At 39.2% G+C, this 24,019-nt stretch overlaps 1 protein-coding gene across 3 annotated transcripts in view; it reads right to left on the bottom strand.

Moving 5' to 3' along the window:
• Window positions 1-4,020: 4,020 nt before the first annotated feature.
• spata20 (spermatogenesis associated 20) overlaps window positions 4,021-24,019 on the bottom strand; it is a 33,803-nt gene continuing 13,804 nt past the window's right edge. Inside the window, exons 13-16 of one of the 3 annotated variants that reach the window (XM_086064576.1) lie at window positions 22,760-22,968; window positions 20,492-20,691; window positions 18,411-18,491; window positions 4,021-5,082 (exon numbers count right to left, since the gene is read on the bottom strand). In XM_086064576.1, the coding sequence (XP_085920702.1) occupies window positions 4,888-5,082; window positions 18,411-18,491; window positions 20,492-20,691; window positions 22,760-22,968 (685 nt within the window). In that variant the 3' untranslated portion in view covers window positions 4,021-4,887. The remainder of the gene's footprint in view (window positions 5,083-18,410; window positions 18,492-20,491; window positions 20,692-22,759; window positions 22,969-24,019) is intronic. The other 2 variants (XM_086064577.1, XM_086064578.1) reach the window with 2 other exon arrangements.

Raw genomic sequence — 24,019 nt, 5'->3', positions numbered from 1 at the left:
GTTGGAAGTTGTGTTTTTCTACACCAGAAATACTGGTTGAGAATAATGGAATTTTTGTTTCAAAGGATTTGTAGGATGAAACAGACAGTGATGATTGAACCCACAACCTCACGGATGGGAGATGACCACTCTAGCACTGAGCCAAAGAATAAGCTGAAGAAGTATTAAAGAGGGTATTTGTTTTTTCGTTCTTTAAGGTAAGAGTACGAACATTCAACATAAACTGGAGCCAGACCCAGAACAAGAGGAATCAATTTACATTCAATGAAACATGTTTGTGAATACTGTCTACAGGTAGTTATCAGGTCAGGTGTCACTTTAAAGTCAAGTTTATAGAGGTATTTCTAGCTTAAATACAGAATTCCATCATTCAGTTTCATGGTACATTTAGATGTGTTAACCCTTTATTTGCAATAAGTGCATCAAGCATGCAACCCCTCGACTTCACCAGTCTGGTGCATTCTCTAGTTTAAAATGCTTTTCCAGGCCTTTACTGCAGCTTCTTTCAGACTTTAGACTTGGCAAAATGTTAAAAGACTTGCAATCGACTTGACTTGAGCCCTTTAATTAGAAAATACTTGCTTCTTCCACCAAAACAAAAAGGGGAAGCCGCAAACATACACCGCCTACGCTAAGGCTAACTTCAAAATAAAGCTGACCAAATAATACATTGACACCAATGCAACAGCCTTGGTGGACTTTACTTTGAAGTCTGCCTGCATGGTGGCGTGAACGCTAGCTTGACTTCCCTTTGACATTTCAGCTTGCATTATCAACGTTTTTATTGAAATGACATATTTTCTACCACCATTATCATAATGCCACCCTGAAAATATATTTAGTAGCTAATCTAGGACGCGAAGAAACCACAAGTTAATTACGCCGTCATTGTATGATACAGTACAAGTCTCCGGCGGAGAGCTAGCTGTTAGCATTAGCGTCAGGTGCCTGGCAACACACTAGTTTGACAGCTGTTGCTTGGCTTGCTTGCTTTTCTTGATTTTATTTTCAATATTGTGGACCTATGCTATTTTGTAATCCACTGTCCATGTTAAAAACAAAGCGAATGTGTCTTAAATTGCACTTAGAGGTATTTTGCATTATTATTATAATTTTTTTTTAAGATATATGGAAAGTTGTCTTCATTCATAATTATTATTTTAAATTTTTTTAAACAAACATTTAATTTTAAAATGTCCAATATGGCCATTTGGATTTTAGGAACACAACTTCAAGTGCATTACAAGTGCACGATACCTTGTTATTTTATACATGAGCATTTTATAAAATAAATGAAGACAAAGTTCTATTTCTCTGATTTAATTAGATTTTTTTGCTGATCCGAAAAACAATCCCATCCGTGATCCAATCTGTGACTTTTGTGATGCGTTGCACCACTAGTTGTTTGGGTACAAAAACTATGAGGTGGTCAACAAAAAAATTAATTGCAGTGTGCCCAAGATTAGATCACTGACGGAGCGGCAACAACTTCTAGCTTCGTTCAACATCTGAAGTTGCACAAAGAACGGTAAGTAAGCTAATGTCAGTTGTTTATCAGCTAATTATCGTTGCTAGCTGCGTAGTTGGTGAGACTGTAAACTCACTGGTAACAGATTACAAACATGGTAATCTGTTGCAACCACTCTGGGTTCACTCCCTGACTCCTACTTGCCCACAATAATATAATCTACGATGTCAGTCTTGACTCGGGACTTGAGTCATACTTGTGACTTGCCAAAACAATGACTTACTCCTACCTCTGGTTGGCAGTGTGTTTTGGGTCATTATCTTATTGAATGATGACGTTTCTTCCAATTAGTCTGGATGTATTTCTCTTTAAGTTGCCAGATAAAATGGTTTTGTAGACTTCAGAATTCCTTCTGCTGCTACCATCATGAGTTACATCAATAAAGGCTAGTGAGTCCGTTCCAGAAGCAGCCATGCAAGTTAGCCCAAGACAACCCCATGACATCACCGCCACCATGCTTCACAGGTGAGATTGTGTGTTTTGATGAGGATGAGGAGGAAACGCAAGTGGCTAAGGTGGCAACTTTCCTCAGGCGGGCAGAGTGATACGACGTTCCTACTGTGACAGGATGAAACATCTTGTTTGTCTCCTTCGCTTCGACAGCCCAGAGCAGGAACCTGGGAGCCAAACTCCCTCGCCTCACCATCAGCAGCCCATCTGTCTCCTTTCATACACTCGCATAGAAACACACATACACTGAGCATTCCCATGTGGCCCTTCTCCCTACAACGCTAAGTCACACAGAGTTTACATTACCTTCTTTCAGCCTGCCGGCATTCCACAGAACGAGAGGGGATTTCTCTGTGTAAGGAGTATAAATAGTACAAAAGGGGAATACGGCAGACAACTGGGACACAATCACTTTCCCGCAGCTGGACTTTTCTCATTTGAGATTGATTTGCACAAGGTAGAAAGGAATACACAAGTCAGATAATTTATTAAATATAGTAGGTGGACAGTGAAGTCCATAACAATTTATATCATGAAGACATTTTGAATGAAAATTAATTTCATTTGGTGAGCTGGTATCTTATAGCTCACTGTTGTCAGCAATCAAGAATATACTATAAAATACATTTTTAAAAATGGCTTGTGAAAAATGCATTTTAACTGCGGTGTGTAAAATCTTGAACACTAAGGAACTTTAAGTTTACATTGATTATGGCGGCGCTATATGGACAAAAGTGGTATTGTTATGCCTGAAGGAAGACCACATTTCCCATGAGGACAAGCGCATTGTGTGGTTTTTGAACTCACGCCAGCGAGTGAAAGCCGGGCCAATATTGATCCTTGGCTGTCCTTTAATCTTGGTAGCTTCCCTTTTTATTTTTCATCTCCTCAGACAAAACTTTTCAGTTGTTTTGCAGCTCCTGCCAGAAAAGCCGTAATCATGCGCCGACATTCAAATCTTTGTAACGAATGAGGAAGGGGGGAAGTGACGTATGCCATAAAGCAGTCAGCACATTTGTATTTTTTTGTGTGTCTACCATCCTCCTCAAAGTTGCTTAGTGCCAGTAAAAATGATTCAGACGCCCTTGCAAAAGTACTATTCAGCTAGTTTTAAGTCGATCTTTCATCAGAAGAGTTATGAAAATATTTTATTCAGGTTGAAAAGTTCCTTAGTGCTACTTTAACTTTTGGTGAGAATCACCGATGATGCCCTAAAACACATGTTAGATGCCCGTTTCCTAATTAGTATAAACACAGTACTCTGCTTACTATTGCGTTCATGGAATGTGAATTAAGCAGCAAAATCCACCTGTATTTATCCATCTCAGGGGACGGTCATTTTGTCACTTATTGTCGACTGGAAATGACATCAAAGTTGCAGGAAACGACCTATCACGCCTCAGCTTCAGACATCAGGTGAGCCGTGATTGGCTGTTATCTGAGCGACTGTGATGTAATTTTCAGTTGACATCAAGTTGCAAAATGGCTGCCCCTTGGATGAAAAATGGATGGATTTTGCTGTCATATTCTACAAACGCAGAACACTGTGTTTAGACTAGTGGGGAAACTTAGAATATATTATTATTATTGATATTATTATTTAAACAGTGCTTTTAATTAAATCACTTTTAATTAAATTGTATGGTGTCCTTGAGTGCCTAGAAAGGTGCCTATAAATATAATGCAATTATTATTATTATTATAAAGAATTTTGAAGAGGTTGACTTCTATTAAAAAAAAAGACTTAAAGGCGCATTGTGCAGTTTAAAAACGTCATATTAAAGCTTTTTCTACATCTTGCATGCTTTTATCTTCCCTTCATAGTAGAGTGTGCAGACCCTCACCCGCCACAGTTTCTTTGGAAAGGGGAGGGGCGGAGTTTTTCTTACCTCATTTGAAGTCATGTCTTCGTTAGTCAACTGTGGCTGTTTTAGCTTTTAGATCGTACTTGCACGCGCACCATAAACGAGCCTGACACAGGTGCTGCAGTTATGCTTTGGGCCAGAGGTGGCAGTTATGAGTAAAAAAAAAAAGTGACAAACTGCAGAAAAATCCTTTAAGTTGCTCATATAGTGCTCGTACTTGTTTGGAAAAACAGCCATTCAATCAGCAGAATAATACAGAATTTTGGGGATAAACTGCTGTATTTGGGACCCCTAAATGCTTAAATTTGCCCACCAGGATACAGATGCATGTTGACATGCCCCAAAAGGCAATTTCTTTGTTGGAACGAAGAAGAAGAATTAACACAGCAATTCCACCGGCTGATGCTCAGGCTCTAATAAAGTTGTTTACCTGTCTGTCAGTCATCACACAAGAATGACAGCCAGACGGGTGGCCGCAATATGACTTTCCACGCCTGCCATTATAACTTATCTTCAACTTCACCCAAAGACTTTCCTCCATGAATATCTCACAAATCCTTACCGTAAAGCTCGCTTTGTCGACATGGTGAGTTCAAGATCGCTGTCAATTAAATGAGAGAGAAAGCACGTTTAAGAGTGGGGGGTCTCACGACAATGCAGCTCGCTTATGCTGATGTGATAACACATTAAGTCACATACATACACACACATTTCCGACAAGGAGGCAAGTGCTGCCAGATCCATGTGGCATGCAAGCGAGAACACAAGGCTTGCAGAATAAAAGACATTCCGTTGCAAAAAAAAGTAGGTTCAACGCGAGGTGAAGTTCTATTAAAAGTACGCGACTTCCTTCTGAGCAGTCACAAAAGGCTACAAGCGCTTCATATTTAGAATAAGCTTTCCTTACAGTATAATCGGCTCTATGTGGCTGCTCACAGTTGAGACCGTAGCAGATACATGAAATCATTAAATGAATTGTTTTGCAAATACTGTCAGTCGAGTGTTCAAAGCTCATTCGGTAAAGTCTTTAAGTGCTTCAAGTGCTCATTCAGCTTTAATCTTCACATGTTCGACCAGCAGGAGCCGGCGCAGTTCCGCGGGTTCGGTGACGGGCAGTGAGCAGGTGAAGTTCTGGCACACGTGGGCGGTGGCCTCTCCGCCCTGCTGAGACAAGGAGGAGAGAGCAGGCAGACGCTGGCAGAGGAAAGCGTCCGCATTGCCGTCTAGAAGCATCAGGACCTGCCAAATGGGAGTGCAGAGGAGAGAAAAAAAGAAGACAAAATGGTCTTTAAAGAAAGAGGATTTTGAGTGATCTCAAATCATATAAACTTCCATCCATCCATTATCTGAACATATAAGTGCAAATGTTTTATATAGAATGGAAGCCTACAACTTGGAATTCAGTATTACAAAATAAAATAAAATATTGACAGCAGTGATGGGCAAACGAAGCTTCATGAACCACTTGAGAAATGTTTGGACTCCCATAGATGGCCCTCTTGGTTTAAAGATGCAGTGGAAATGTAATTAATTCCAATTTGCACAAGCACATTTAAACCAAAATCACCATCTAGAGGAATAAAAAAATATCGCAAGTGCTTCATTTTTGAGTTTTGAGTTGCTCCTAAGTGACAGTCTAAATTGTTGCAAAGGCCACCGCGTCGCCCGAAGGCAGCGGCACCTCTAAGGCCAGGAATCAATCCGTAAGTTCAACTGCCTGTGTTTGAAAGCTGTCACAGCAGTGTAGAAGTATTTCTATTACCAGTTCAAGCAGGAAGGTGAATTACATTCAGCCGCCATTAAAAAATTAAATATTTATGCTGCACTATTTCATTCTGTTTACGGATGGTGGCGAGCATGAGGAACAGGAGGCACAGGAAATTATAGATTCACACTGGGTGCTATTGACGACGGCTGTAAACATTTCTCCGACATTTAGACACACAGGGGAAGACTGTGTGGGGGGGAAAAAGTGTGATGGAATGTGTTCATGACGGTGTGACTGTTGCTAAGGAGACAGGATGAGGAGTTCCATGCCAAGTGCAACCTTTGCCTCTTTGTCCTGACTCTTTTTTTTTTTTTATTGCATGTCAGCATTATGTTGTCGCCATGCCGGGCCAAGACCACATGGAGCTACACATCCTGCAACTTAAAGGTCAGCCGGGCTAATACACATCAAAAGAACAGCCTTCTTCAAGGCATTATTTCACCTTGGGTTCCGCCCTCAACTTAAAATCAGGCACATGAAGTGAAGTCATTCCTGGGGACGAGTGATGATGGTGGCCATGTGCAGCGGAGCACGAGGAGATTTACTTCCTCAATCCATCTCTCACTGTCCCGTGTTTTGACTGTCTCTCCTGCACACGCACACGCACACACACACGTATGAAGGAAGCAGCCCAGTCATCATAACAAGCAGGCATCTGGACTGCAGCCCCAGGACAGACACACGCATTCACACTTGGACAGCTTGGAAAAGCTGGTGATGGTGGGAGTTGGTGCTTGCAGGACCACATGCGCTGCATACATCATCAGTCATCCCTTGATATCCACTTTACTAGCAGCTCTAGTCACATGCACGTCTGTTTTGTTGTTGTTTTGTTTTTTAAACTGTAACGGTAAGTCATAAAAAGCACAACAATGAGAAGTAGGCAGTACACATTATTGACTGCAGTAGCTATTTATGCTCCCCTTGGTCATTAGTATACTTGTTGTATTTTTTTTAAACTCAAATTTAGAAAATGCTGATCAGTAAACTTATATATGTACACTGTAAGATTTGTATGAAAATGTATTTATTTATCTGAAACTTCAGGCTTATAAACTGTGAGCCACTGTATTTAACAAACAGGTTGCAATCTGTTCCATGTTTGAACAGCATTGCAATAAAAAAAAATAAAAAAAACATTTTTTATTAAGGCTTAATGTGTGAACCCTAACCCTAAGCAGGGCTGGGCAATGAATCAAATTAATTCAATAAATCGGCATTTAAAAAATCTAATCGTTGAAAATTTGCTAAATCGTGAAATTGAGTTGTCTTCTGGATTATTAAAAGCTGTTGTTTTTATGTTCTGTTACATCCAAATGTTTTTGTGATTTGTAATTTTGCATAAGTGGCAGAATGCTAGCTGGTCGGTTTACAAGACATGTTTACAATAGCTACCACCCTACCATGAATGCTAAGTTTATGTTTAAAATGATTTTGAATCAGTACATATCAGTTAGTTTTGAAAAAATTAAACTTAAATAAATGTGTTGGGTTTATAAAAAAAAAAAAGAGATTTTATTTTTTGGCCATGTCGCCCAGCCCTTACCTTAAGTAAGACATTTCGTTGAATATTTCCATTAAAAATTGACATTTAAACCAATTCAGCCGCATATTGAATCAATACGAGAATTGTGCACTGTAATATCGCTATATATCACCAAATCAATTTTTTTTTAACACCCCTATTATCTAATATATTAGACCACCATCACATCTGACAAAAATGAACAGCATTTTTTGTAGAGGTGCAATAATTTATCAACTGATTGATTTTTAAATTAATCGATTCTTTTTGATAATCAATTAACCGTTTTGATAACTGTCCAAATCCGTAGTCGACTTGTGGTTGTTGTGATGGTACGTCGTGATTTCTTTATTATTGGAATCTCTTCAAACAAAATATGTTTAGCAAAAAAAGAAAGTGGTCGGATGAATATGTGTAATATGAATTCACGTATTGCAGAACGTATGGTGTTCCACAGGGTTCAATTCTGGGGCCTCTGCTGTTTTTTAGGGCTGGGTTGAAAAAAAAATCTAATAATCGATATAGAATAAATTGTACTTTTTTTAAATGTATATTTACAACTATTGAATTAGAATAAGGAAAATATTTTCACCTCATCTTTGCTGATGTCAATGTGTAACATGTAAGTAATTATAACGTGTTACATTCATTAATAAACTAAATCTTTCGAACAGTTACTGCCTCCTTTAATGTTTGTGGAGTTTTTATCATGTCCTTGATATTTAAGAAAAAACAATGTTCCATAATTAATATCTGATTGAAGTGAATCGAATCGGAAAACAATCTAAATTGAATCGAACTTGTGAATAAAAATCGACTGATTATGAAAATTAGAATCGATACCTTAGCCCTACCGTTTTTATTGCATCTGACTGCTGAGGTAAACAACACAGCACATCACCGAAAAAACATCACGTTTATCCCCTGAATGCCAAAAGAAAAAGCAATCCGCTTTGAGGGTGTGCGGACGTGTTCCAGAGGCAGGTTGTGTCCTGTGTCTCCGCTAAATCACTGACGGTCTGCAGTGAGTTGTGAGACACCTCGCTGTCTGAGCGGAATTAATGACCGAGTCCCTCAATCAGTCGCTGACGCCTGCGACATATTTCACCAGCTCGTGCTACGTTCATGATGAAAGCAAATGCTCCTTTAGTAGAGTCATAAAAGTCATGTCAAGTAGAAATTTGTTCCAAGCTGATGTGCGAGTGTTGTAAACGAATATTGACGGGGGAAGGTTTTACAAAGACATCATCGACAGACACTTCAACAACTTAAGCCAACTTTAGTCTGACCTGCTAATAAAACGAGCAAAATATCTGTTTGTGTCAACTTCCTGTTTCATTAAGGATGTCAAGACCCATTTCTTTAAATACTGAATTGAACAGTTTTATCAACATTTAAATGGCAAAAACTGAAATTAAATCCTTAAAATAAATAAGGATTGTGTGTTACTGAAGACTTTCTAAAACCACGTTAAACCGTCCAACCAGTAATCAGCTCATGCCTGAGTTATCCGGACTTTCTGGACTATAAGCCACTACTTTTATCCCACACTTTGAACTCAGTGGCTTTAAATGTCACACAGTTTATTTATGGATTTTTACTCATGCTGCAGATTTTCTCATCATATCTGACTAATGAAATTACCTCACTGAGTGGACCCATGAAAACTGTTGCTGAAGAAACTTCAATGTGCAGACAAAAGTGACACTAATTAACTCCAGCTAAGACCATGTTACATTCTATTATGACAGCATAACGGCAAAATATGACAAAACAAGAGTGACAAATATTGAACCTAAATGCAGGACCTAAGAGTGATAAATCCAGGTCAATATCAACCGCATAACAAATAACAACAATAGCATCACAAGGGACAAATACAGGTTCATAAAAACCCCACGACCCAACCTGAGAAGCAATACCAACAAATGCCCTTTACTTTCTGACAAAATTTCGCTGTGTGGCTTTGAATCAGGTCGGGTAATTACAGCTGGAGCCTAACCCATTTGATCTTTGGCGAAATTGCCAGTCAATCACAGAGCACATACAGAGATAGAAAATACATTCACACTCAGATGTACACATTCGCTGAGTGGAAACTAGAGGTGTCAATCAATAACATTTTTAAATCAATAATTAATTAATTAATAATTAATCGCAGGACTTCCATAATTAACTCACTGTTAATCGCAAATCTAATTTTTTTTATGAATTGTTATGAAATTACTGTATCAATATGTACTGTAATGTAAAAAACAAACAAACATACAAACGAGAGTGACTTTGATCTGTGTTGGTCATTTTTCTGTCACTTCATGGCATAGTGGCGTTTGTAAGACAATGGTGAATTTTTCTTTTCATATTAAGAGCTGACTCATTTTTAAAATGAAGTAACTTGTGAAATTCTGCACATTATTAAAATTGTTAAAAAACAAACAAACTTGACCCCAGTCCCCACAAATATATGCATTGTTATTTAATTCATCACTGCTAAATTGTGTTACAATAACTCCTTTGTACAACATGGAATGCTTTTATTTTGTTAAGTTCAATGCGCATTGTGAAATGACTCAACTTCACTGCCTACGAACCAGACAAGATCGGTGTGTTCTTTTCATTTCAAGAGCTCTCTAATTTTTAACATGAATTAACTTGCAAACTTGTGCACATTTTTAAAATGGTCAAATACAACTTGACGCCAGTCACCACAAACATACCTGTATAAAATACCTCGATACCGGTACTGAAACGGTACCTCGACAAAAATCTAAAACATCAGCAAAAGCAGCAAAATTATTTTGATTTTTTATTACCAGTAATTCAAAATATTAGGATGTATACATGTTAGTTTATGTAAATACTGTATGCACTTTCACATTGCACGCCATTACTGTATTTGACTACATTTGATGTCATCCGTTTTAAATATTTGTAATACAGTGGCACTCCCATGACTCAATGTAACGTTGCTAGAGTGTGCGTGCATGTCTCTGCTCTTCTCCATTTCGCTCCCAATTAGTCGAAAGCGTGATCAAATACTACAAACACTTATTTTTTAAGGGACGTGTGGAAAAAAACACGCCACAACCTGTCGCTCTGTCAGTCATGTGATTTCCTACTGTGTGCCTGTTCATTGAACGCACCGCGAGTCCACTGCAGGGCCAGGAGTGAACGTTGCTTTTTTTTCTGCTTTCACTGCGAAAAACATTTGCTCTTGTTACAAAACGTCATGTCGGTTGGCTTGCCGTGGCTGTCGGTCATGTAAGAAAAAAGTTCCATATGACATTTGCGCGTCATACTTCTCCACAAGGAGTGAACGGCCATCGAGCGCTTCAGTGTTCAGTGCGTGAAGCCATCTTCCTGAGCTCTCTCACACGCAAGCTGAAAGAGTCGTGCCGCTTAAGGCGTTTTCCGCATATTGGTAGACAGGTGGCCATGCGTGCATGTGTACCCGTCTTTAAAAAAAGGAGTTGGCGGGCTGTCTGGTATTTATTTTTTTTAAGTACCGGTGCTAAAAAAATTAATTTATACTGAGTCGTTTTTTTATGCCAAAACATCAAGGTACGGACGGTACTGGCACCGGTATCACGTGCAACATTAATGCATTATTATTTAATTTATTACTGCTAAATTGTGTTATAGTGACTCCTTTGAACGACGTTGAATGATTTTATTTTGTTAAATTTTGTAAATGAACCAGAAGACGTTATCAATGTGTTACACATACGAGCCATTTTCTGGAGTTGCTGAATAAAATACGCCTCACATCTAAAGATCAAGTGGCTTGGAGTCACTCCAAGTGACAAGACGGCATCCATTCGGCTCTTGTGGGCTGAGGGTGGACACCTCTTGGAGAGCTGTAGTAGCCTAGCTCTGTGCTAATCGCTAACACCGGCGGTACAGAGTGCGTTCTTCAAAGCAGGGAAGCGGCGGAAGTGCTACACAGTCCAAATGGCTCCTCCACTCGAACATTCTGTCCCTTAACCCAATAAGGCCGGGAGCGCGTGGCCACACTTCTACCTTTAAAGCCGGGAGCGCTCCAGCGCTCTTCTCCCTTTAAATTTGGGAGAGCGGATAAGTCATTTTGTTTTGTTTTGAGCAATTCTTGGTCTCTTAGCCGATTAAATTCATCAAAATATGCACAAGAGGGTGACGTGGACCTCATAGCATGTCCTGGAAATTAATTTGAGCTTCAGGTTTTCGGGAGTGACTCTGAAGTCACCCATAGGTTTTAGAGACATGTTTTGCCAGGTGCTTTAGGCCTTAATGGGTTAAACATTGTTTATTGTAGCCCCAGTGCAGTACAGCGCATTTCAATTGGGTAATTTTGACGTGGAAGTTTCTGCAGCATCACGACTGGAATTCCCTTAGTAGAGGCTTTCCAATTAAGGGGCGGTCGTTAATCGAACGTTAAAAAAATTCTGATAATTTTGACACCCTTAGTGGAAACTGAACCAAATTCTGTTGAGTTAAGTACCACTGATTGTCACACCCACCTAAGAGGACCTTGTACTGTCCATATAATTGGTTACATGAACCCCCCCCCCCACCCCCCCTCAATATAATCAAACAAGGGCTGTGTCCAAATGTCCACCATTGTCCCCTAACCCCTCATTCACTTCAGAGCCCTTCACTATATAGTGGCTTATTATGTAGTGCCCTTATTCGGTTTAGTGATTCGGACAGCCAGCTCACTACCTTCTCCTCGTTGCATATCACGTGACCATCGTATCTCTTACGAGGCACCGGCGAATAAATCACTTACTATTTATTGTGAATGAAAATGTTTTAAAACTGTACTTCATTTGCTTTGTTGTAAATATTTTTAACTAAAACAAATTAATAATTTTCGTAGTATATATTAATTATTAATGCATGGGATTTGATTCCCGCACCGTCGCTCGCGCCATGTTTTTTTCATACTCGCAATGCATTGTGGTCTATATCAACCCGGTTGAGTGAACATCAATGTTCACTACTTTTCAGAGTGCATTGTGGGTAATTTTGAGTGCCCTACATTTTCGTTCCCTGGACATTCAGACGCCACTACAAAATGGCGTGACCCCTAAGTAGGGCGTAGGGTGCACATTCGGACACAGCCACTGTCTACCTAAGAGTGGCTTCCTTTGTTCTTTTCTATAATGCCTTTGGAAAAGCCTTCTTCACAATGACACTCCGTTTGAATTTATGACACGAAATCAAGTGCATCTGAGATGACAGTATTTTGTTAAAAAACACTCCCAGCGTATAGAAATAGAATGATGGAAACATGGACATCTGTAAATGTGTGGGTGTAAATGTATGTGCATGAGGCCGTCTTATCTGTCGAGCGTGGGTCTTATCTACCGAGCGGCGATGGGGATAAACGCAATGTGGAGTGTCGAGCGCGGCAGACACGCAGACATGATACAACCACGGCGAGGATTACATCTCAAACAACATAGCTAAATCAGTCGTGAACACACCTCCCCCCGTAGGTTTATGGTGACACAGAGACGAGGAATTACGACATCGGAGGACATAGAGGAAAATGCAATATTTCAGATGAGCAATTCTCGGAAGTGAAAAGTAGGATAAATGTCAGGAGTTTACGGCGAATATCCGCAGAGAAAAATTAGCGTGAAGGCATTTCAGTGTTTTAGCTGAAAGGTCCGCTTCTCTCCATCTGGGTCCTTTCTCACAGCTGCCAATCACCGTGTGTCCAGCTGTTTTACTTGTTATTGGTCTTAGCAGGTTATTACCACAGAGCGTGCCAATCTATTCCAAGCACAGATCATGTTTGGAAACAAATAAACACACACATCCAGTCTTGAGGTGACTGTGATGGATGGAGACAGGAGCAGCATTAAGACAGAAAGTGCTTGTGAGGGCGCTAAGAAGTCATAAAGGCGCTCAGAGAGCGAGCACATTGCTGTAATCCGCTTCTGCTCGGTTTCTTTGGAGTACAAGTTTGCCTCTGGCGAGGTTTGTTACCTCTACTCATCATTACATGTTCTTTCCTCTTGCTGCCTTCTTTATCACCCTTCCAACCCTTTCTCAGTCTCTATGGACTTGTTAGGGATAGCCTGACGTTTCCCTCCAGCGTTTAAAAGGTGCTCTCTGTAAGGACCATCTTTCCTCTTAAAGGCCATTGCTATTGCATGCTTTTTTGCCGAGCTATTCATCCTTCCTCAGGGTATTGTGAATAGAAAATGTGAATGAGCATCAAGATAGAGAAGCAGTGATTTTTTTCTTTTTTTAAAGGGAAGTAACAGTTGCTTTCTGGTATAATCTCAGTACTAAAATATCATGGCAACATCTATAGTCGACTTAAATCGTTCACTTTGACCAGTGGTTCTTAATTCATTCACTCCCGGCTGTTTTACTGAATTTTGACTGAAGTTGTTAGGAGATCCGAGGAAGGATCAAAGAAGAAAAAGAAAAGAAAAGAGAAATCCAGCACCGACTAGAGCTATTAGCAAAACTAAAGGAACACTACATGTTCCCCGTGTTCACCTCGCCACTACAGGATGCAGAGCCTTCAGCAGCTACTCTGCTCCCAAGCTCTGGAACTCCCTCCCTCCTGACCTTCGTGCCACCGACTCCCTCCCACTCTTCAAAACTAAACTTAAAACCTTCTTGTTTAAGATGTTTTATTCCACCCATCTGTAACTATACCTTTTACATTACATTTCTCACTTACATCATTTATCTATTTTTACCTTGTTTTATTGATTTTATTTGGTTTTGTGCTTTTTAACGTTTTGTACAGTGACCTTGAGTGTCCTGAAACCGCTTCAAATGAAATTTATTATTATTTTTATTATTACTACCTCTTATTTTTCAATAAATAAGTTTCATTGAATGTGCATAGAAAACTGGGGGGGGGGGGGGGGTTCGGTACCTCCAACAAGGTTAAGAACCACGGACCTAAACCGTTCACTTAGACCAAATGTGATCATCAAAGGCTTATTCTATTATTGTGTTCAGCAGTCACAATGCATTTTTACTTGCTCTTTTACTGATTATACTTATTGCTTTACATACAGATGTAGCCCTCTAATAAAGACAGCAGCAGTTTGCTGAATCATGTTAAGGAAATTTAAATCTTTTGTTCATATACAAACCAAATTCTCAAAAAGTTGGGACACTATACACATTGTGAATAAAAACTGAATGCAATTAATTATGTGGAAGTGCCAAATTGTAATATTTTATTCAGAATAGAACATAGAGAACAGTTCAAAAGTTTAAACTGAGAACATTTATAATTTTAAGGGAAAATGATGTTGATTTTAAATTCCATGGTGTCAACAAATGTCCCAAAAGTTGGGACAAGGCCATTTTCACCACTGTGAAGCATCCCCCCTTCTTCTTACAACAGTTTGCAAACGTCTGGGGATCGAGGAGACAAGTTTCTCAAGTTTAGAAATAGGAATGCTGTCCCATTCTTGTCTCTAACACGCGTCTCTCTAACTGTTCAACTGTCTTGGGCTTTCTTGGTTGCACCTTCCCCTTTATGATGCGCCAAATGTGCTCTAGAAGTGAAAGAAGTGGACTGCAGGCTGGCCATTTCAATATCCGGATCCTTTTCCTATGCAGCCATGATGTTGTAATTGGTGCTGCATGTGGTCTGGCATTATCGTGTTGAGAAATGGAAGATCTCCTCTGAAAGTGATGATGCCTGGATGGGAGCATATGTGAATATACCTTTCTGCATTGACGATGCCTTTATAGATGTGGAAGCTGCCCATGCCACACGCACTCATGCAACCCAATACCATCACAGATACAAGCTTATAAACTGAGTGCTGATAACAACTTGGGTTGTCCTTGTCCTCTTTAAAGAACCCCTAACCCAGAGAAACGCCTGCACTTCTTGCTCTGCTTTAGAAACTGCTTCTTCTTTGTACTGTAGAGTTTCATCTAGCAACGGCGGCTGGCACGGTGGATTGTGTTCACCCACAATGTTTTCTGGAAGTATTGCTGAGCCCTTTCTGTGATTTCCCTAACAATAAGGCATTCCTGTTTGCGGTGCGGTGCCATTTAAGGGCCCGAAGATCATGGGCATCCATTATGATTTTTCGCTTTTGACCCTTACACAGAGATTGTTCCAGATTCTCTGAATCTTTGGATGATGTTATGCACTGTAGATGAAGATTACTTCAAACTTTTTGCACTTTTTTTGCTGGTAAACACCTTTCTGATATTTCTCCACTATCTTTCTGCGCAACATTGGAGGAATTGGCGATTCTCTACCCATCTTCGCTTCTGAGAGACACTGCCACTCCGAGAAGCTCTTTTTATACTCCAATCAAGTTGCCAATGGACCTCATTAGTGGTAACTGGTTTTTCAGCTGTTGCAATTGACTTCTCCAGCCTCTTATTGCTACCTGTCCCAACTTTTTTGAGATTTGTTGGCACCATGACATTTACAATCAACATATTTTTGCCTTAAAATGATAAATTTTCTCAGTTTAAACTTTTGACCTGTCATCTAAGTTCTATTCTGAACAAAATATTGAAATCCGGTACTTCCACATAATTGCATTCAGTTTTTATTCACAATTTGTATAGTGTCCCAACTTTTGGGGAATTGGGTTTGTACAAAGAAACCTAATATTATAATTTTAGGACACTATGAACCTTGCTACATGCAATTTGACTTTTAATTTGAATTTGCTACTTATTCACCACAGGGAAACACATTTGTTTATTTAATGTGGGAGTGGAGAATGGTGGACAAAATGTCAGCCAATAAGCAAGATGTCAGTGAACACAAATGACTTAAGTAATAATTGGCTAAATTATCTGTAGACTACATCTAACTGGATTGCAATTTCCAGGTTCAGCAATTCCAAAAACCATAAATGTGAGCGTCGCATTAATCAAACAATATTTTTGATGCTGCATTTCTGATTAAACTGAACACAATTCAAAGAGCAAATAACATTCTGAAGAAATTTGTGCGTGTGTGTGCGCACAAGTGCTCAGGGCTTGGTACAGCTCATTCAGCACACAAGCAAGGAGTAATTGAATTTAAATTAGGCATGTTCCTCGGCTCAAAGCTTCCTAATGTAACGTAAAACAGAATGCCCTCACTCTTTCAAGTCTTTATCTCATCCAGTTATCCCCTTTCATATATGTTCCCACCCTAGTCATGCCCCTCCTCTTGTCCCTATTACTTATTATATTTATATCCATTATCTTTTCAAAATGGTTTCCATTTTCCACCAGCCAAAAGGTTTCAGTAGAATGTTAGAGGTCAAAATATCCCTTTGCATTTATACTGTCAGCCTCTAAATGACCTCATAAGAAACTTGTCCGAGATTGGACATGTTGTTGGCATATATGATTTAATTTGCATCAGCTGCTGTACAGGGATATCCCTGTAAGTGCACTTTATCTTTAAGTGTGTGTTGTGCTAATCCACTGAGGACGGAATCTCATCATCTGTTTGTGCGTGGGTGTGGGTGTGTGTGTGTGCGCAGCAACTAATGGGCAGCAGCTCGCCCAACATCTGGACGTACATATATAGTATCATACATGCTTGCTGATACAATGTTTTTTGCCTGCAAATATTGTACAAGCAGTTTGCAATGGAAAAATGCAGTTCAATCAGCGTTTACAACGCTCGAAATAAGCAGTTTCGAAGTCGCTGGTCATGTTTGGATTTTGCGCCTCATTAAAGGGGAAGTCAACCACCAAACGTTTTTTGGACAATATATTGTATGCAGCCCCACTGATCTAAATATGGTATTCTGGTTAATATTGCGTTAGTGGAATATGAGTTAAGCAGCACAATCCTGCTGTTTTGATCCATTTCAGGGGGCGGCCATTTTGCCACTTGCTGTCGACTGAAGATGACATCAATGTTGCTCAACATATCACAGCTCATCTTCAGAAAACAGGTGAGCTGTGATTGGACGTTGCCTGAGCAACATTGATGTCATCTTCAGTGGACAGCAAGTGTCAAAATGGCCGCCCCCTGATATGGATAAAAATTACTGGATTTTGCTTCATAACTCATATTCCACAAATGTAATATTAATCACAATGTCATGTTTAGACTAGTGAGGTCACATATAACATATTATTGTCAAGAAATGTTTAAGATTGCCTTCCACTGAGGTTTTTACAGGTTTTAAAGTTGGCACGTTCTGATCCCAGGTATCGGTATTTGTCCAGTATCTGATGATATTTCAAGGTATCAGTACTCGCAAATGGCCATTTAACGATCAGGAACTAGAAATTTGAAATTAGAAGAACAGAAAATGCCATTAATATCATTCAACTTCAAGGAAAACATATACTGGAATATATAGGTCTTTCTTTAAAATTATCTATCAATTATTATTATTTATTTATATTTAAATACTAGTGGTATCAGTACTTGGTATCGGTATCTGTGACTATTCAAAAGTTGAGTACTCATACTGGTAACGGTGTGAAAAAAAGGTTTTATCGAATATCCCTAGTGACTACACATCCAATAAAATATATTGACCCCCACATTCTGGAGGAAGTACTCTACAGTTGTGTTCTAGGAGACAATCCAGCCTGATAAAGTTGACAGTAACAAGGCTCACTCAGCATGTGACTGGCTCTGGCCCGGGTGTGATAGTCCAACCAGTGCATGTCCCTTAATAACTGATCCATGCTGATAAGGGCTCTATCTGGCTCACTCTCGGTCTTTTCTCTCCTCACAGGGATCTGGAGTGACCTGACGCAACCGCAAGCTAACGTCTGATAACACACAACTCACTTCTATTACATTCAGAGTCCTGTTGAGTGTGAGTGTCTTATAATAAAATATTTTTAATTTGCTGATTTAATTACGACTATGGTTAAGTTATACCAACTTTTAATTTGCTTTTGTGGGATTTGCTGTAGCTGCATGTTTCCTATAGTTTTGTATGTACGTTTATTTTGGAGAAACTTACTTTTCTGCTTGCGTTTGCCTTTGTTAATCACACTGAAAAAAATGGTTTATTTAAAAATAACCAAACAACAATTAGCTGAGAGAAGAAAGGGGAAATAAGGAGATAGTCCAAAAAAAAAAAAAAAAAAAAGCCCATAAAAACTCTCTAGATCTAACTACATAATGTGTGATTTAATTACATTGTGATCTTGCTGGGTTAATTCTTACCGGAATATTTCTTGATAATTGTAAGACTCATCATTTCAAGGGACCATTTTACGGTATTTTTATTTGCGTAAACCACCAATACATCTGGGTAATTTAAATTGCTATTATGCTATATCACATAATTACAGTACAGCTACAACACTTACCCTGTGTGGCAGGAAGAGCGAGTTGACCACTTCTAAAAGACCTTTTGTATCTGGGGAATCTCTTTGGCCACAGATCACAATCTAAACAGAAAGGCAAAAAAAAAAAGAGACAGCATGATTAGAGTGAAATAAGAGGGGAAAGGTGGTACCTGAGAGGAGGTTAGAGGGGGATGAGGTGACGGAGGTCAGTGTCGTATTTGTAGCAGTAACGAGGAAGGCAGGTGTTGTCACTCAGACTGTCTCACACGTTAAGCTCGTTACTCTTGCCCCGAAGCCCTCACTCATCCTCCGTAGGTCACATATGTGAGAGAGAAAGTTAACTAGACTTGCTACAGTTTTTTTTTGTTCCCCCCAGAGTCTCTTCAAGTTTGTTTGGAGAAAGTTTGTCAGGGAAAATCTGATTTAATTGTTTCTCCTAACAGAAGATGCAAGGTGAACAGATGATCAAATAGAAAAGCATCACCATTTTTGGTGAATTGTGAAGCGTAAGAAAGCTAGAACAGGCAGAGATGGTCCCCAACTAAGCTCCAGTAAAAGTTGATGTTCCCTCAAAGCAAAGAAAATATACGACTGAGTATTGTTGTATATGTTGATGCTCAGTCAGGAGCTAATGTTTTCAGGTTTATAAAAAGCGAAGTGCGCATCTCGGCAGCACGATGCATTATGGGTAGGCCGGCTGCTACCAACTTTTCATTGAAAACTAATGGGGTCTAATGGGTGAAGCGCTGATTTGGACCGTTGGAAAGTTGATGTTTTTTTATTTAATCTATTTTAAACATGCATAGCGTGTCGTTACTGACTGCCCTCCGCCGAGATATTACAGTTAAGCTTATTTAACCCATTAAGGCCGGGAGTGCGTGACCACGCTTCTACTGTTAAAGCCGGGAGAGCGGTTAAGTCTTTTAGTTCTGTTTTGACCAATTCTTGGTCAACTTCAGGTTTTTGGGGGTGACTCAAAAGTCACCCAGGTTTTAGAGGCATGTTTTGCCAGGCGCTTTAGGCCTTAATGGGTTAAGTGCTTAATATTTGGCCGAATGTGTGCACTTTACTTGGAATTGGACAGAGGACACAACACCAGGACGCAATCAAGAGACAGGTAGGATCTTTCTTCACTAAGGGGGTCATTTGGGGCTAAAAGCAGGTTCTTAAATGACCGGTACTCCATTTGTTTCATTACACGTACGTCCGCTAGCAATCTTTGTAATTCTACCGTCTGTTCGGTTTCAGGATATTGACAAAATTAAATGTGTTCAAGAAATGTTCCCATTTTAGCCTCATTTACGTTCGTTTGGATCTTTCTTTTCTGTCTGGAAATTGGGAAGAGTGAACGGAGATTTACAAGCGTACACTTCCATCTTCTCGAGCTTCGCAATGGTGTTTTTTTTTTGGCCTATAAACTCCATTAGGACAGTCAGAATTGGCAGCAAGCGCACCTGTCGTTTTTTCAGTTAAGGCTGAAAGCCGTTTAAACAATGCTTGCAAGCTTTAGGGTGTACCGTTACGCAAACACGTTCAGCACTCTAATCTCCGTCATTTAAATGATGGCTATGTTTATTAGTTTTTTTTTTTTTACTTGATTTTCACGTAATGTGCACTTCGCTTATTATTGTAACATTTGTGGTAATTTTCAGTAACCCATCTATGTTGTTTCACATTCATATGGTTTGGCTGAACATTTGAGTGTTTTATTATATAATGATTAATTATCAATTAATTATTTATTGTTCTTATTTTTCAGTTTTACTATCATCAGGGAGCATCAAATAAACAGCTTGAAGCAAGTACACTTGGTCTCTTAAATGAAAGACTAGTCCGAGCAAGAGAGTGAGAACAGGTGGTAAACTTTTTTTGTATGCTCTCTATATCACAAATCACACACATCATCTATTGTACTACTTATGTGCCAGTTCCCAGATGTGGGTAAGCACTTCTTGAAAATCATCAATTTATTACAAATTATTTTGCGGATCCCCAAGTTACAGCTCCTGCATCCTCAGAGGTCTACAAGAGAATCTTGGTGGAAGGAAACTGAATGGACAAACAATAATTATTTTTCTCATTAGTGTTTTTGAGAGGCTAACCTGCTTAAGCATGTGGTGCTGTGCCATAAGGGCCCGGACCATATCGGGTAGAGCGATGGGGATATTGGTAAGACGGTCGGAGAATGCTGCCAGTAGCTGCTGGCACCGCTGGAGCCATTCCTGCCTTCCAGTGTACTGCGACAGACGCAACAGATTGGACGCTGACACCGAGTTAGCACTGGGCTCGGCTCCATCTTGATCTAAAAGACACAAAAGGAAATGATCAGAAATATAAACTAGGGTGAGAATATTTTCATTTCCCAAAAAAGATGACACTCTGCCTGGCCTCGAGATACTTAAATGTTACTCAAAGTTTACTCAAAGATGCTATACATTATAAAAAATTTAGTTTTTAATAAATGGGGCAAGCTGGGATCGAACCTGCACCCTCTGGCTGGGCAGCACAGAGTGTTACCAGTGAGCTATCAGGTTAAACCCTTTCATAAGGAATGGCTTGAACAACATTTATACAACATATAAAGCCCGGAAAATGTAAAATGTTAACTATTCAGTTAGATGTTGTACTGTCAAATAATAAAAAAATAAATCAACATGAGTAATATTTTCTTAAATAATACAGTATAAAGTCGCAAAATGATCATTGAAACTTGTAAAGCTATATATAGGAGCCAGTCCCAGTTCTAACAGGGCCACCCCTCGAAAAGGCCTAATCTAAGGACCTGGCATATGCCCGTTAAGAGATTGGTTCTTATCTTTTATTGGTGCCTAATGGGGCTTCTTCTCATAACCTATGACCTCACAAAATGTCTGCATCTCAACAAAACCTATGTCACAAAACAACGCATATGTGTAAATAACAATGCATTCTTTCAAGTAAACATATGCTGTCTTTTAGAAGGCATGACAAAAAACAAACTTTTTTTGTTTTTGTTTAAACCGAGCTATTTAAAATGGAAAGCCTCTCTCAACAGTTCAATGTAGAAGACAAACACAAGAAGCTGAGAAAGGCAGTGGTGTAAATGTGTCGCAGAGGGGTAATCCGTCTTGCAGAGGCAGACTCCGCTATTGGGACGGACGTGTGTGCTGATGTAGCGTCACTAATGGACTTCAACCCATTCCAGTGCCGCCACCATAACGTCACAGTCGATCCTTTCACATGAAAGGTCTCAAACGTCGACTTCAATCAATACACACACAAGCAGGTGTGACAGGCATGAGAACGCTGATGCGCATGCAAGCTCTCTCACACGCAATCTCATCACTGATCTGTCAGCAGTTCACAACCTTTAAGACTACAAGCTTTTCACCATCTTTCAGTACAAAATGATACTCCATTCATCACGTGGGACATTTGGCACGCCGCGGTAGGCCATGCTGTTTTCTAATACTCGTCCCACCGCCACACCTGACAATTTGGTGACCAAAAGTAGACCAGACTTTAGACCAGGTAAAAGCAGGTCTAATTTGTGGCGCAGGTGGTGTTATTCTTATTTTGGTCAAATTGAGGCACAGGCAGAGATTCTGAGCTCTGCGGACGAGTGGTGGATGCCGTCATATTTAGTAGAGATAAAGTCATTTTATTCATTATTATTATTATTATCATCTTAAGTATATTTTTAAAAGCACCCCCATGGTTGTTTAATATGTTCAGTGAATGCAAGCATATATTGTATATGTGTCATTTGAAATACCGTATTTGTGTAAACGGATAAAATTTGGCACGGCAGCGTAAATTCAGCCTAAACGTTCTGTAATCACAATTCCGTGTGGTTTTTCCTCCCACATTTGTTGGATGTAGGTGTGCAGTGCACATCTCTCCTAGTCAGCCCTATATGATTGACTTGTGATGCAATTAGGGATAGTCTTCAGTAGCCTCAGCTCTTAAGCAGTATGAAAAATAGATTGGCCATTACATGAGAATGAATCTCTGACAGCATCATTAAAACTTGTGAAATTGGGGAGCGGCCATTAAGTGCATGGAACCAGCAAAATAATTAAGGGCAACACATAGAGGGAACCATCAACAGTATGTTTATGTTTATGTTTATTTGTCCATACACAATTTATTTATTTATTTGGTTTGAAAAATACAAATGTATTGTTTGATGGGTTTTTTTTATGTTAAAAAAACCTGATAATTTCAAAATTACTGATAAATTGCCATGTATGTCAAATGCTTTAAAACCATAGTAAATTCTGGGCAATATTTTACTTACTTTTAATCATGTATCTAACCGGAGTGTCTGAATATCTCATTACTACTGATATGGTGAAGGTGCCAATTACTTTACTGTGAATCTCTCTCACCTTCTTTGAGTTTCAGTAGAACAGTGCTGTCACTGGGATCACAGCAAAAGTAGCCTCCACCCGCTGAGTCCCAGAACAGCGCATCCTGTCTGAGCTGCAGCTCTTCGGCCCACTGCAGCCACTCAGTCTGCAGGGTGGCCTCATAGAGATCCAGCAAGCCGCAAATGATGAATGCGTAATCGTCCAGGAAGCCAGAAATAGGCGACGATCCGTAAAAAAAAGCACATTAAAAGAATGATTGTCAGAAATGCTGCCATATGAAAAGTTGCCTATAGATCATCAATCAAGGAATTTCAAGGTTCTAAATGTGGATTTTGTAAGCACTTCAAAATTCAGCCTTAAAGGTGTACAATCAGGTGCCAATCCAAATTGTAATTTTTCAGCCAATCAAATTCCTCAAAATAGGGCTGAAATTCAATTACAATTTTAATTGCACTCCGCAATTACAAAATCAGCATAATCGTTTAAAAAAAAAAGAAAGATTATTAATACTAATTTTCAGTTGAGTTGTTTAAATTAATACATTTGCACCTTTTTTTAATTTTAAAATAACTAATTTAATAAATGTTGTGTTTCATCCAAAAGTAAGTTGCATAATTGTGTTTCAAAGAACTTTATTTGTCTTAGTATTTTTTTTTTGTTTACTTTTTTTTTTGTACCAAAAAATAATCATGATTTCATTACCAAAATAATTACCTCATTCACTCCCAGCCATTTTCACTGAAGCAACCCCCTTTGCTCCCGGCTGTCTTACTGGATTTTGACTGATTTTGCAAGGCCCACAAAATATTGTGTTCTATTGCTATAAAAACATGGAACCTACCAAAAGAAAGATTAGAGTCTCTTCTTTCATCAGGAAAAAAATATATTTCTATAAGTTTCTGTTTTGTAGCAATTAGCATTAGAATATAGTTACATTTCATCATTATCCACAAATTTGTTTAAAACAGTGGGTAAAGTGCTTTTTTGCAACATGGCCCTGGTTGAGCTCGTATACTCTGCTGCCACCTGCTGGCCGTTTTTGTAATAACTACCATTGCTTCAAGCATTCTCTTCAGTTCAGAGGTGGCATTAAAGCTTTCTGTATGCTCTAGCATTAAAAAATATTTATAAATACATTTTGGAAGCATGGTAATATTTTAAAATAGAACATATTTATACGTTGTTGGGAGCAAATGAGTAAATACTAGTAATTAATTAATATTTTCTTAATAATCGAGCAGCCCTACCTCAAACATCTCTTTTCTATCCATACAATTC

Source organism: Leptonotus elevatus, chromosome 20, assembly GCF_054856555.1.
Source record: "Leptonotus elevatus isolate MCC_2025b chromosome 20, RoL_Lele_1.0, whole genome shotgun sequence".
Classification (NCBI taxonomy): Eukaryota; Metazoa; Chordata; class Actinopteri; order Syngnathiformes; family Syngnathidae; genus Leptonotus; species Leptonotus elevatus.
Note: the sequence above shows the minus strand (reverse complement) of the source record. Positions and strands in the feature narration are given on the sequence as shown.